Source organism: Ornithorhynchus anatinus, chromosome 12 (assembly GCF_004115215.2).
Source record: "Ornithorhynchus anatinus isolate Pmale09 chromosome 12, mOrnAna1.pri.v4, whole genome shotgun sequence".
Classification (NCBI taxonomy): domain Eukaryota; kingdom Metazoa; phylum Chordata; class Mammalia; order Monotremata; family Ornithorhynchidae; genus Ornithorhynchus; species Ornithorhynchus anatinus.
The window spans coordinates 16,578,149-16,592,759 of record NC_041739.1 but is presented as its reverse complement, the minus strand read 5'-3'; the positions used below and the strand labels follow the sequence as shown (position 1 = coordinate 16,592,759).

Sequence of the window (14,611 nt, the reverse complement as noted above, 5' to 3'; positions counted from 1 at the left end):
CTCTCCCCCGATTAGACTGTAAGCCCATCAAAGGGCAGGGACTCTCTCTATCTGTTGCCAATTTGTCCATTCCAAGCGCTTAGTACAGTGTTCTGCACATAGTAAGCGCTCAGTAAATACTCTTGAATGAAAGATTTGTACTTTTCCAGTTCAGAGATAGGGTCCATTCTCGGGCAGTCGGTGTGTGGGAGGTCACTCTCTGAGCCCAGTGACTCTCTGAGCCCGGGGAAGTTCAATCCAGCAATCTCACTGAGAAGTAACTCCAGCTCCAGAGAGTGGACAGAGTTGTTTTGGGGAAGCATTTTATTCATTCATTCATTCATTGTCATATTTTTTGAGCGCTTACTATGTGCAGAGCACTGTACTAAGTGCTGGGAATGTACAATTCGGCAACAGATAGAGACAATCCCTGACCAATTAATGGGCTCACAGTCTAAATGGGGGAGACAGACAGCAGAACAAAGCAAAACAAGTAGTCTGGTGTAAATATCATCAAGATAAATAGAATCATAGATATGTACACATCATTAACAAAATAGAGTAATAAATAATATGAACAAATATGTACAGTGCTGTGGGGAGGGGGAGTGGGAAGAGCAGAGGGCAGGAGAAGGGGGAATGGGGAGGGGTGGAAGAGCAGAGGAGCAGCATATTTTATGGCAGAAATATGGTTTGTGGTGAATTCGATGTGTCTGCCCTGTGAGGCAGTCTTTGTATGAAATAAAGATGCAAAGACACTTTTCTTCTGTTTTCAGGATCGAATCTAATGACCTGCCTCTGTTGACTGCTATAGCCAGTACGCATTCACCATATGTTGCTCAAATACTCTTATAAGCTAAAGCTCAGGAGTTCTTCCCTACACAGACAATTTGGAGATGCTCAACTGAAGGAGAGCGGTGACGAGCAGAGAGGAGGAGCAGGTAGAGATGGGCAACCCCTCACCTTTTTGGTTGGGATTCTTTTTTAAATGGACATTTCATCACAAGACTAGTTTACACACAAAGGTATTCGGGTTTTTCTTTAATACTTTACTCAATGATGAATCAACCAAATGAGAAAGTAATAGTTTTTTTATGAAATAAAATGAGAAATTAAACACTACAATGCACAGTAAGCTGCCAGCACAAACTAAGTTGTGCTGCTTGAAAAGGGAAGGAAGTGTGACAGCCTGGTTCTAATGCTACACAGCCACACTTTGGAGAAGGAAAGAAAACGATGAATGAAACATTCCTTCATGAAACCGCTTCATAAGTGAGTAGCCAAGATGTATTCCGGCGCTGGGCTGAGTATGTTCCACTTTTGGGCAGAGACCAGACAGTTTTGTTTTTTGGGGGTTTTTTTTGTTTTGTTGTTTTTTTAAAAAAAAAAGACATAAGTAAGAAGGAAATGACTGAGTTTTTCTAGGTTCTGGGTTTGCTGTGATGTTGCTTATATCAAAAATGAGTAAAGGAGGTCTACTGGCAAACTGGTGGCTAGGAATTCTCTACCATAACTTCTTCTGGGGGTTGACATTTTTGCAGATACAAATCTTAAATTAGGGAGGCAGTGGCAAAGGATGCTCCCTGGACGCTAAGTCTAGCATCATGATATTTTCGACATGAATTCTGTGCAGTTGTAAAGTACCCATTCAGGCACCATATGTTTTCTTCCTTAGTCACTTTACTGCGTTCAGCTGCCATTTTCAAGAGAGGCCACTTACCAAACCATTCTGAAGGCTTGAGGGAATCTTTTTTTATTTAATTCTTGCAGTTCAAACACTCTTTTTTCTGACAGTAAAAGTGATTCTGTATTCACACCCCAAAGAGGACAGCTGTCCTTATGTGAATCGAAATCTACAAAGGCTCAATCTGACTAGGGAAGGCAATTAGTTTTGACACGTCACGTTCGGATCATCTTCATTTTTATACTCTTATCTCTGTGCCTTCCAGACTGCTCTGGCAAGAGCAGTTGAATATCTGCTGAGAATTCATCCTCCCTAAAGGCACTGCCAGATGAGGGAGAAATCCTTTGCTCTTAGACTTATGTGGTCTTGTTTTGCAAGCCAAACAGGAAGAGGAAGTACGTTATATTGAAAATGGCCACCAGGACTATCTAATGGACAATCAGAAGCCATGTGTTAGCACCCCAATTTTGGTGCTAGCTGAGAAATGGAATTCTATGTGGAATTTTTGCAGAAGAGAGTAATTACAAATTAAGCTATTTCCTGAATGTTTATTTCTCCAATCCTAGGATTTCCTAGAATAACTTTTCTTCCTAGAGCCAGGAGAGTTTCAAAATCTCTAGTGGTTGAGGGATTTAGCTAGTGGACAAAGGATATTTTTCAGTGAACGTTAATTTGCTGACTCTCATGTTCACGGAATTCTTGAAGGAATATGTCACCAACAGAGTGCTCCTTTAAGAATTCATTGTCAAAAAGGTCAGAAGGTAGAGGTGTGTGTGTGTGTGAGAGAGAGAGAGAGAGAGAGGTTAAGGGGGAGGTATTTTTTGAGTGAGAGAAGGTGAGGACTATTGAATCATTACTCACCTTACCAATCTCTTTTCCTGAGATAGAGACTACTTAGGTAGCGACAGTCTTGCATTAAAATCTTTGAATGTCACCATCCAAGCGGAACTCACACTGTGTTCCACTCTTCAATTTCAGGTGCTCCTTTTTGCACAGCATTTGTGTTCAGACATTTTAAAGCCCTTGGCAATATTTGTGGCTTCACTACTGGTTTCTGCACCCCCTTCTCCTGCCTCGTCCACCCCTGGGGGGGGCCAGGGTAGGGAGAAGGGAGGATGCACTCAGGGGTTTGCCTGGCTCTTGAACTAGCTTGATTGTCTATTCTGGTTTATAACCCAAGGTAGGCCAGTTTAGCAAAAGTTCCTATTTGCCTTCCTACTCAGTCTCTGCTGCACAGGAGTTGATGTCCATTCCCCCAAACACTGAAGAGATTCCTCTCCTCACTTCCCCCAAAACACACACACTTCTCATCTTTTCACCCCTTTCCAAACTCAGGCCTTCCCACAGGCATGTAAACCCTTTGCCTTTTCTCCTTGCCTCCCAGAAATAAGAAGCAGGCGTCCTCCCCAAATTTCCCGTGATCATTTTTTATGTACTTTCCCCTCTCGGCACCCTCCGGTTTTCAACAGAAATAACTTCGTAAATGAATTTAAGCTGTATAAGGTGGCTCATTGTTGAGCCACTTTGTAAGATGTGACCTGTAAATGTAATAAGCATAGGTGGTTTATGACTTCGATCTAAGCCGATTCATTCAACCTCCTAATTTGTTTCCAAACTGCCTCTTGTTCAGACATTAAAGGTGCGATGAAGCCGATTTTCTGCGGCTCTCAAGAATAGACTGCTGCTCTGGGCAAATTCCTCATGATTGTTGCCTCCAAATATGATCTAAAGCTTGCTGCTCTTTTTTAAGTTCCACTTACACTCATTTTTTTCGAGTCTTAAATTCCTATTCTCAGTAAAACAAAATGGGGGATTAAAGGTTTGTGGCATTGTTGAAATGTAGATTTTTTTTTTTTTTTTTACAACCAGTGGCTTTATTATTGCTTTACTGAAGAGAATGAAAAATGTTGCCTCCTTCCCCTCAAACTCCCTACCCCGCCTCAAAAAAAAAAACTACTACCTCAGTTGACAGGATTCCACCTTTAGGGTTTCTTCAACTTTGTAAGTCTTACCCCATGAGTGTAATTTTTGTAGCATCTTGCCTTTAAAATGAGTTAGTGTGGCATGACAGGGCCGAAGCTATATGTAAATGTCGTTGGACTCTTTCTAGCATGTTTCTGTTTTATTTTTAATAAATAGGCAAGGGACATGAATGTAAGGGAAATTGTGTATGTGTAAGAGTGACATTGAAATGAACTGCAGCTTAAATATTTGTGCAAAATTCCAAAGCATTTTATTCTTTTATCAGTGTTACGATAGCTTTTTGTACAGGCTTTAATCCATTTTTCAGAAGTGTGCTTTTTTTTAATGAAAGTGATTGTGACCTTTTCAAGTCCCATGGAACTACCGTTTACACACTGCAACTTTTACAATCCATATTTTTTCAAAACTAACCTTTCAGAGGGAAGCAATCTCCCCACACAAGTGTACTCCACTACTGCTGTCTGGGCTCTGGTAACAAACCTCAAGATTTTATAATAATGTATAGATTTCCAAACTCTTCACAAGAAAGTCGCCATTGTTGTTTCTCTGTATCTTCTTAAAAGGAATTAATATAAGCTAATTCTGAAGTTACTTTAGACTCAGTGTTTTCTCCACAGAACTGGAATGGACTATTCTGGTCACATAGATGGTTTTCTCTTTGAAAGGAAAGTCTATAGCAAATACTCTGTGAAACATGCACCCTAAAAGACATGGAATATGATATGCTGAAATTTAACTGGCTCTTCAAACAGGAGAAAAATATAGGTTCTGTTGCTGTTGAAATAAATTGACAGGATTTATTTTTTTTTGATCAACTGAATAGGTACCAATGTCAACTGAATGGAACTTTTCTTACAGCTGTTCACCTATCATTTTGATCAATTTCTCTGTGGCATTTAGTGCAATAAACTTTTTTAAATACAATTTGAATTCTCTCTTTGTAGTGGTTCATTGAATTGATTTAATTCAAGAAAGTCCTTTCCTTTTCCGCCAAGAACCTTCTTGGAAATTATTTTTTTATGGTATTTATTAAGTGCTTATTAGGTGGCTTACTGTTGCCAGGTGCTGTACTAAGCACTTAAGTCTTAATCCACGTCTTACAGATGAGGTGGAATTAGAACCTTCTGACTCCCAGGATCATGCTCTTTCCACTAGGCCACCCTGCTTTTTCTATGATAAAGTGACCTGCAGAGGAGAGGTATGTTTTGGCAACTTACCGAAACAGACCAGCAGGCTATAGTGTGAGAGGGAGAACAGGGTATTTTGGGGTCCTACCCAGGTTCAATTAAGTTCTTCAGCAAGCTTGTGAGTTCACTTTAAAGGGGTGGAAAATGCTGTGTTTCAAAAAGGGGTTTCAAAGGATGCAATTTTACAGTTTCCAGTACCCATGACAGCAAACTATCATTTTTCAATGGTGATAATTGTGACCCAGAAAAACTCTGGGAGGAGAAAAGTACAATCTGGTATTTGTGTTTCCATGTACATTCAAGCAAAATTCAAAGCTTTTCACCAAGGTGATGCTGTCCTTCCATTTTTAGGGCTCTTTTACTTTAAAATTTGTTCTCACCAGCGATAAATAGGCTGCGAGCTCACATTTTTGCTCTGGGGTTTTTCCCATCATTTCACATATGAAATCTGGAACTCACAAGATCTTCTAACATAATAATAATGGAATTTGTTAGGCACTTACTATGTGCCAAGCACTGTTCTAAGCGCTGGAGTAGACTCAAGGTAATCAGGTTGTCCCACGTGGGGCTCATAGTCTTAATCCCCATTTTGCAGATGAGGTAACTGAGACATAGAGAAATTAAGTGACTTGCCCAAAGTTGAGCTTTATCTTTTCCCAGAACTGTTAAGCTTAAGAGCCAACTATCCTGAGTTAAGGTAGGAGATGGGAAGTAAGATGTTTATTTATGGGAAGTAACAGACACACTTAATACAGGTCTTAAGAGTATTTGTCTTATTCCCATTTCCACTGTACTGGCCAAGGCACACTGGAACCCTCTACTTATCTCAGCCCCTTTCTTTACTGTAAAATTACTCTAGAATATAAATTAATTTGGGGCAGGGGGAATGTTTACGGACTCTTTTGTATTGTACTCTCCCTAATGCCTAGTTTAGTGCTCAGCTCCCTGGAAGTGCTCAGTAAATACCATGGATTGGTTTAATAAATGTGGCTTCCCAACTCTGCCACTTGTCTGCTTTATGAACTTGGGCAAGTCACTCAACTTCTTTGTGCCTAGTTATCTCATCTGTTAAATGGGGCTTAAGACTGTGGAGCCCCAGGTGGTACATAGATTATATCCAACCTGATTAGCTTGTATCTACCCCAGTATTCATTACAGTGCCTGGCACATGCTAAGTGCTTAACAAATTCCATTGAAAAACAAATTGTTAAGCACTTACTCTGTACCAGGAACTGTACTAAAAGGTGGAGTAGCTACAAGAAAATCAGGTTGGGCAAAGTCCCTGTGCCACATGGAACTATGGGCCGCAGCGGGTAGGGAGAACAGGTATGTAATATCTACTTTACAAATGAAAAAATAGGCACAGAGTAGTTAAGTGGTTTGTCCAAGGTCTCACAGCAAACTAGTGGTAGAGCCAGGATTAAAATTTAGGTTTTCTGATTCCTAGCCCTGTGTTCTTTCCATTAGACCTCACTCTTTCCTTCTTGTGGTCTCTAGACTGATTTACCACACTTACAGGCTAATAGGAAGCCAGTGTGCCAACATTTGAGTTGACTGCCTCCTTGGTAACCTACACCAGTTCTCCCTGTTCAAGTGACTCTTCAATCTTTTAACTAGGAAGGGTGGCTGCAGGAACACATACATACACACATTCAACACTTGTAAAGAGCGTCAGTCAGTTTGTTCGCCACACTTGACAGCTCTGGGACACTGAAGCAGTCTCTCATGTCCTCTCTGGAACTTTTAAATAACTTTTTGCCTAACAGCAGTGATTCATTCAAGTGACTGTGTCCAACTCCTCCTTTTGATCGTCATTTGGGGACCAGAGACAGAGTAGTGCATTCCCCAGTGCTGTGTGTTTCAAATAGGAATGTATCTTTGCAAATCAAGTATTGTTACAATCCTGGTTAGCCCCCTTGGCCCCCTTACTGTTGTGCCATTCCTGTTACCCGGCATGAGAAATGGACTGTTTTGAGCTAGGGACTTGAGATTGTCTCCTTGGGATTGATAGTCATCCCAACTCATCCTTTCCCCTCAACCTCTGGAGAAATAAATGGGCATATTTGCTCTGCAGCCCAAACTCTCATTTTGTCCAGAAAGTTTGTGAATGAAGGGGTGGAACACCCCAAATCAGCTAAATGGCAATGATGGAGACAATACTCTTTCCAGCCAGAAAAAGCCACTCCTGTTTATGTGTTTCCCGTTCTTTGTTTCCTAATATCCAAGATCACACTGAGAAGCTACAGACGTAAGCGGATGGCAGCTAATAATAGCCACTATGGTATCTGTATGGTGTTTTCTCTCTACCAAGCACTGTGCTAAACCCTGGGGTAGGTGCAAGATAATCATATCAGACCTGGCTCCTGTTTCACATGGGACTCCTAGTCTAAAAGGGAGGGGGAACAGGTATTTAATCACTGTTTTGCAGAGGAGGAAACAGGAACAGAGGGGTTAAGGGATTTGCTAGTAGTGGAGCTGGGATTAGAACTCAAGTGTTCTGACTCTCAAATCTGTGCTCTTCCCATTAGGTTTTGGCACCTGATATCTTAGTGACCAGAGCTATGGCCACAAGCTTCTTTAGTGGAAGGGGAAGAACTATCTAGGAAAGAGAATCGATTGTATTTATTGAACACTTTGTGCTGAGCTGCGCACTAAGTATTTGAGAGAGTACAATACAATAGTGGTAGACACGATTCTTGCCCACAAAGAGCTTACAGTCTAGAAAAGAGAAAAAGTGTAGGAATGTTTTAAGTTCATGCCTTACAGCTGCTCACAATTTCTTACTAATTGCCAAGATATCAGTCTCTTATCCAACCTGTGGACAAAAGCAAATAAAGGGGAATAATATGAATATTTCCTGGAGCAATAGATAGCCAGGAAGAGAACAAAGATTTTCATTATCTATTTCCTTCAGTTTCACTCATCTTTTGGTTATTTTCAAGGTTCCTATGTGTACTATCAATCAATGGTATTTATTGAGTGCTTACTGTGGCCAGAGCACTGTACTAAGCACTTAGGAGAATATAAATGATAGCATCATTTTGCCATATGGCTGCTCCTCAGCAAAAGCCAGTGCTGCCAGAAGTGCTGGGAAATGGGAGGAAGATGAAGGCCTGAGGAAAAATAATATGTGGCATTAAGTGCTTACTATGGGCCAGGCACTGTTCCAAGCACTGGGAGCTAATCAGTTTGGACACAGACCATGTCCCAAATGAGGCTCACAGTCTTAATCCCCATTTTACAGATGAGGTAACTGAGCCACAGACAAGTTAGATGATGTCCTCCAGTTCATAAACCGACAAGTGGTGGAGCTAGGACTAGAACCCAGAACCTTCTGACTCCCAGCCCCTTGCTCTATCCACTAGGACATGCTGCTCCTGCCTACAGCTTGCCAAAACTGAGAGGGAAGGAGAGAAGTGGGAATGTAAGGAAGTCAGGGCCAGAGAGAGTCGGCCATTGCTCCTGCCTCTCCTATGCGGTCAGTTTGCGGGGCAATTTACTCTGGAGCCGATACTGAGGAAACCCTCTGCTTATCCTAGCACCACTAGGAGAAGCTACGACAGGAAGGGACCATAAGATTTGATTAGACTAATTTGTGACCAATCCTGCTAATGAAGGAGGACGGAAAGAAGAAGGTGGGAGATAGAGAAAAAACTTACATGTTTGTTTTCTTCCTCCGGCTGCTTAAATCGCTCCCAGAATGAGTGGGCGTGGAAGCCTACGGAAAGAGCCCAGACCCCTTGGCGTGGGAGCTGAACTACCCCCCACCCCAGCATTCCCTTGCCCCATGGTCATCGTCGCTTTGCCCAGCACCCAAGCACAGGAGCTGCTGGTGACCTGCTGAGAACAGTTGCCTTCAGGGCACCCAGGACCACAGCTGCTGACTGCAGGTGGGTAGGGTGATGGGGGATTGGGATGAAATGAGAACACCTTGAGCTCAGCCTGTCATGTGGGGAGACATGGAGCTGCCATGGTGGCTCCTCAGCTCCTTCTGACTCAACGGGATGGGGCCACCCAGCTACTTCCTGGTCCACTTCCCGCCCAGCTGTTAGCCGTGAGGGCAGAGGTAATGGTGTCAGTGTGGCTGTCATCGGCCGTGGGCGTTTATGCTAAAGTCACATTTGATTCCAAGAAGAGCCGTGATTAGTTCGGAAGCCATAGGTTCCCAACGCCTATCTTAAAGGGTGAGCTGGAAGAGAAGCCAAGGAAGGTATGACCCAGCAGTTGCCGTAAATGTTTGCAAGAGATGTTTGACATTCATAAAAAGAGTAAATAGAAGGCTACTGTTTGTATTAAACTTTGTGGTGGAGGTGTTGCAATAGTAATGTTCATTTAAACACAATTTTTAGGACCTTTGATTATATCGTACTACTGCTTCTGCAGCAAGATACCTAATCAGGTGAAGTGCATTTTTTTTCTATCCACCACATTAGGATGTTCCCCAAAGTCTACAAAGAGGGTGGTATTTAAGTGCTTACTGTGTGACCAGCACTGTTCTAAGTGCTGGGGTAGATACAAGGTAATCAGGTTGGACCCGGTCCCTGATCCACGTGGGGCTCACAGTCTTAATCCCCATTTTCGAGATGAGGTAACTGAGACATAGAGAAGTTAAGTGATTTGCCCAAGGTCACACAGCAGATATGTGGCAGAGCTGGTATTAGAACCCATGTCCTCTTGACTCCCAAGCCCCTGCTTTTTTCCACTAAGCCATACTGCTTCTTTGCTTTAATTGGAAGAAAAGTCCCTTAGAAATCATGGAATGCCCCCATGTATTGTTTTATGATTATTTTTAAAAATTGATTACAAATTATTCCTCATGACCAAAAAAAAAAAACTGTCTTTAGCAATCTTGAATATGGGAGCATGAGAAAGGGTACATAAATAAGGGCTTTGAAAATGTGCCCTTTTCTAACCTCTAAAGGGGCAAGGGATAGTGTTTAGGGGAGAAACCAGAAATCCAGGGGGGAAGCTGGTGGCTGGAAAGCTTGTCATTTTAATGCAGAGATTGAACATCTATTTTCTATTTTCTTGAGAGCTGGAGAGAAATAAGAGTAGAGCTAAAGACACCCAGATTTAGTGGTGGGAGTGAGCATCCGGGAAGACTGGAAAGAGTTGACCCTTGGTAGTTATGATCTGACATAAAATGAGCTTAATAGCCACCAACAAACCATCCAGATGCTCTCAGCATCACAGGCAGCATATTACAGTAAATCATGATTACAGTGAGCGAGTAGAATACATTAAAGAAAATCCATTGCAAAAAAGCATAGAACCACCTCTTGAGTCTTTCAGAATGGCCATAATCTCAGCTGAATGGATGGTCTAGGGCCAGTCGAACCGGTGTTGGGGTGAGAGGGTTGGAAGCCGGCAGAGCCTATGGGAACAGCCCCCCGCCCCACGATCCCCGAGAGGGCTCTGGAAAGGAGACAGTCCTGGTTCTGCTGTGTGGGGCTTTCTATTCTGCCTTGGGAGACAGGATTGCCCGGTGGCACTGATGGATGAGGGAAACCTGTGTGGCTGCTTTCTCCCCCTTCTATTTATTATGAAGATTTACATTTTCTTTGCTTGAGCACACCCAGGGGCTTTGCAGTCAGCGTGCTTTCTACAGTTCCAATAAATAAGACGTTGCCATCCTCCTATTCCGACTGCACGGGATCTGTGGCCTCGAAATCCCCATTATTCACCTAGATCAGGTGCAGGAGCCATTCCAAGACCAGGGAGGCTCTCCTTCGGGGTGAGTCTTTCCTCAGAGACAAGACACATATCGTGATCCAGTTGATAGAGCCCAGGCCAGGGAGTCAGAAGATCCTGGCTCTGTCACTTGTCTTCTGAGTGACCCTGGGGAAGTCAGTTCACTTCTCTGCCTCAGTTTCCTCACCTGTAAAACGTGGATTAAGACTGTGAGACCCATGTGGAACTTGGTCTGTGTCCAACCTGTTTAGCTCGTATCTACCTCAGTGCTTAAAACAGTGCCTGGCACATAGTAAACACTTAAATTCTTGTCTTGCCCTATTTAACGAATACTATAAAACGATTTTAAAAAAAAAATGGTCAGGAGGAGTCCTACTTGGTTGGCCGAGGAGCCGGCCGACTGGAACTGCCCTGGCCTGGGCCGACACTTTCGCAGGGCAGTCTTTTGGGGGATGTCTTGTGGCGTCAAACCCTTTACCCTTGGGATGCTTCCTGCCTATTATCCCTCTCTCCTGGCTTCTCCTGGGTGGTTGGGTGGGAGGCCAGGACAGAAAACTAAAACTTCTTTCTCTGAGTCTCTGCACTTCTCTCATTTCAGAGCTCATGGAATGCATGCCGTTAGAGCGGAAGTCCTCCCGTTAGAACCTAACCTCACAGCCAGGGGCCAGCTCTTACTTCTATTGCAGGTGTAATGTAATAATAATTGCGGTATTTGCTTAGTGCTTACTGTGTGCCAGGCACTGGGGTAGATACAATGTAATCAGGTGGGACACAGTCCCTGTCCCATATGGGGCTCACAGTTTTAAATCCCCATTTTACAAATGAGGGAACTGAGGCCTAGTAAAGTGAGTTTCCCAAGTTTACACAGCAGACAGTTGGCAGAGCTGGCATTAGAACACAGGTCCCTCCGACTCCCAGGCCCGTGCTCTGTTCACTAGACCACACTGTTTCTTGTAGGGTGGTGAGAGCAGTGGCCTCCAGAGAGGATTGGGGTTTGTTAAATGTTATTTTCTGGTGCTGGTGGCACCCCCATCTAGTTGAGCCTAGGTCAGGAGGGCCTGAGTGTCCCATGCTAGCCAGCTTCCCCAGCTCTCTCTTGTTCGCTGCCAATTCCCCAATCCAGGAATGCCTGGTTGCTTCCTCTCATCCCTCAATAACAATAACAACAATGATAATAATGGTACTTGTTTAGTACTTACTATGTGACAAGCACTATTCTAAGTGCTGGGGTAGATACAAATTAATCAGGTTGGACATAGTCCCTGTCCCACACTGGGGCTTATGCTCTTAATCCCCATTTTACAGATGAGGTAATTTAGGCCCAGAGAAGTTAAGTGACTTGCCCAAGATCACCCAGCAGACATGTGGCAGAGCCGGGATTAGAACCCAGGTCCTTCTGACTCCCAGTCCCGTGCCCCCATTCCCCCCGCGGCTCTGAGCACCTGCTTCCCCCAGCAGTCGCTGCTATCCCCCGCAAGGACGTCTGCTCGCCATTCTGATTAGAGGAATAATTTTTGGCCTGCGCCTCTTGGCCGGATTTTATTTTTGGTTTGCGGCCCTCCGGTTGCTGAGGCTAAGCCGCCCCTTTCCTCTCCCCCTCCCTTCCTCAACCTCCAGTGTGTGTTCTCAAGTACCTACGTGGTGACCTGTCCACGATACTCAATGAATTGGCTTCAATAAATTCTGTTGCTGATGCTGGAAATCTGATAGCCCTGGATGACCGACCTGCTCAGAGAAGAAACAAAGGTAGTTCACATCCCTGGCCATTAGCTGTATACTTAAGTCAGTGACACTTTTCTTGACCAAAAAAACAAAGACTTTACTGTGCATTTTCCCTTGCTCCAACATGATTCTCCAATAGGCATACTCCAAATTCTGAAGAGAAAAAGGTTTAGTTTTTGAGGTTGGCTCTAGTTAGGTTTGCGGGCGTTGGGGGTGGGGAAGGGAGGGATTGTCTCCCTTTTTCACATATGCGGGAGCTAAGCTTTCTTAAAACTGAGGAGTTGACCAGAAGACGTTTTTGTAATGGGGATTAACCCTGTAGCCATGACAGGGTTTTCTCCAACCAGATTTCACACATTCAATTAGGCTTCTCTCTTCTTGGAAGAGGGAAGGCATGGAAGAGCGAAAGAGGTGGGAAAAAAGACTGGTTTACTTGGCATCCGAATTTCTTTAGGGGTGAGAGAGATTTTGGGGAAATTGGGCTGAGCTAATGAGGAATCCTTGGCTCTCCACTGGTTCTTGACCCCTGGAGAACGTTGGTAATTTCTCTGGTCAATATCCTCATATTTTGCACAGTTCCATGCAAGAGACCTTCGGCTTCCTGCCCCTTGTTGATCCAAGATCTCAGGTTTAGGTTGCCTGAAAGAGAAAGAACCATCCAGTCAGCACTGAAAACTTATTCTGTCCCAAAGATCTTTCCAGGAAAAGAGGAGGCTTCCAAATGAGACACATCCCATCTCCCTCTGATGGCCACAGGCAGCTGACATTGGGCTTTTTAAATAAAAGAAAGACTCAAAAAATAGCTGAGGAGCAGAATGGCCTAATGGAAAGAGTATGGGCTTGGGAGTCAGAGGACCTGGGTTCTAATACCAACTCCATCGCTTGCCTGCTCTATCACCTTGGGCAAGTCACTTCTCTGTGCTTCAGTTACCCCATCTGTAAAATAGGAATAAAACACCTGTTTCCTCTCCCCGACTCCCACATGCAACAGGGTTGTGTCTGATCTACTTATATCAACCCGAGCATTTCATGCAGTGTTTAGCCCACAGTAAGCACTTAACAAATTGTTAATATTAACAGCATTATTCATTAGGTTCATCACGTTAAAACTTTAGTATTAAGTCCAAGCAAGATGTCTGACATCAGTCATGTCCACCGGAAGAAGGGGATTGTAAAGGCCTGAGTTCCGGCCAGGCAGGACTACTATTCAGTCTTCAAACTGAATTTGGGGAAGGAGGCTAGAGAGAGACAGTGGCTTCAGGTTTCATCCTGCCTTCCTCTAGCCCTTCTGGGGTTTGGGTGAAGCGGAGAAGCTCCGGTTGTAGCTCCCTAACCTGCCCCACCCTCTTGTCTCTCGCCCTCCTCCAAGGATGGCTCTCTTACTTTCTCTCGTGGATCAAAGATGGAGATGTCCTGCCAGCCAGGCCCCAGGCCCCCTCAACCTCCATCAAAACTTTCGGTGGCAGGAGAGACCCACGGCCCATGAACTAGAGGATTTACTCTGTGACCTTGAACGAGACACTTCATCCCCCAAGGCCTTGGTTTCCCCACCTGTAAAATGGGGATAAAGGAGGAGAGTGACTGCATCTAATCTCATCACCTGTACCTCATCACTGAGAAGTAAAAATCGTCCAATGGATAGAACACAGGCCGGGAGTCAGAAGGACGTGGGTTCTAATTCCAGCTCCACACTTGACTGCTGTCAGTCAATCGTATTTATTGAGCACTTACTGTGTGCAGAGCACTGTACTAAGCGATTGAGAGAGTGCAGTATAACAATTAATAGACTTATTCTCTGCCCACAGCCAGCTAACAGTCTAGAGGGGGAGACAGACATTAATATAAATAAATTAGATATAGTAGCTATTAGTTCAAGTAGGATTTAAGTCACTTAACTTCTCTGTGCCTCAGTGTCCTCATCTGAAAAATGGGGATTAAAACTGTAAGCCCCATGTGGGACAGAGACTGTATCCAACCTGATTAGCTTGAATCTACCACAGAACTTAAAACAGTGCTTGACACATTGTAAGTGCTTAACAAATATATTTAGTGCTTAACAAATACCATCACCATCACAATTATTATTAGTAGTACTAGCACCTACTACCTAGGAGCTTAGCACATAGTAAATATGAAATAAGTGCTTCAATTCATTCAGAAGTGCCCTGCCTTTTCCATTCCCACACATTCTCTTCACCTCGGCTCCTGAATGTCATTGTAGAGCCCAGCAGGAAGCTGTGCCCCCAAACTCCCCCCACAACCCTGTACCTCCCCTCTCCCCAACTCCATCTTTGAGGCTTCCCATCTGGCTTGCCACCTTCTTGAAACAGCAAGAACTCAGAGAAGGGCAGGACACGAGCAAGCC

At 43.9% G+C, this 14,611-nt stretch overlaps 2 protein-coding genes across 3 annotated transcripts in view; one reads left to right on the top strand and one right to left on the bottom strand.

Moving 5' to 3' along the window:
• The window catches only part of FNIP2 (folliculin interacting protein 2), a 113,610-nt gene extending 109,034 nt beyond the window's left edge, over positions 1-4,576 (top strand). For both annotated transcript variants that reach the window (XM_007673050.3, XM_007673049.3), the window contains one exon: positions 756-4,576. In XM_007673050.3, the coding sequence (XP_007671240.2) occupies positions 756-834 (79 nt within the window). In that variant the 3' untranslated portion in view covers positions 835-4,576. The remainder of the gene's footprint in view (positions 1-755) is intronic.
• Positions 4,577-12,317: 7,741 nt separating this feature from the next.
• Positions 12,318-14,611, bottom strand: part of C12H4orf45 (chromosome 12 C4orf45 homolog) — a 53,737-nt gene continuing 51,443 nt past the window's right edge. The window contains exon 4 of the mRNA XM_007673048.3: positions 12,318-12,885. Within this exon, the coding sequence (XP_007671238.1) occupies positions 12,609-12,885 (277 nt within the window). The 3' untranslated portion in view covers positions 12,318-12,608. The remainder of the gene's footprint in view (positions 12,886-14,611) is intronic.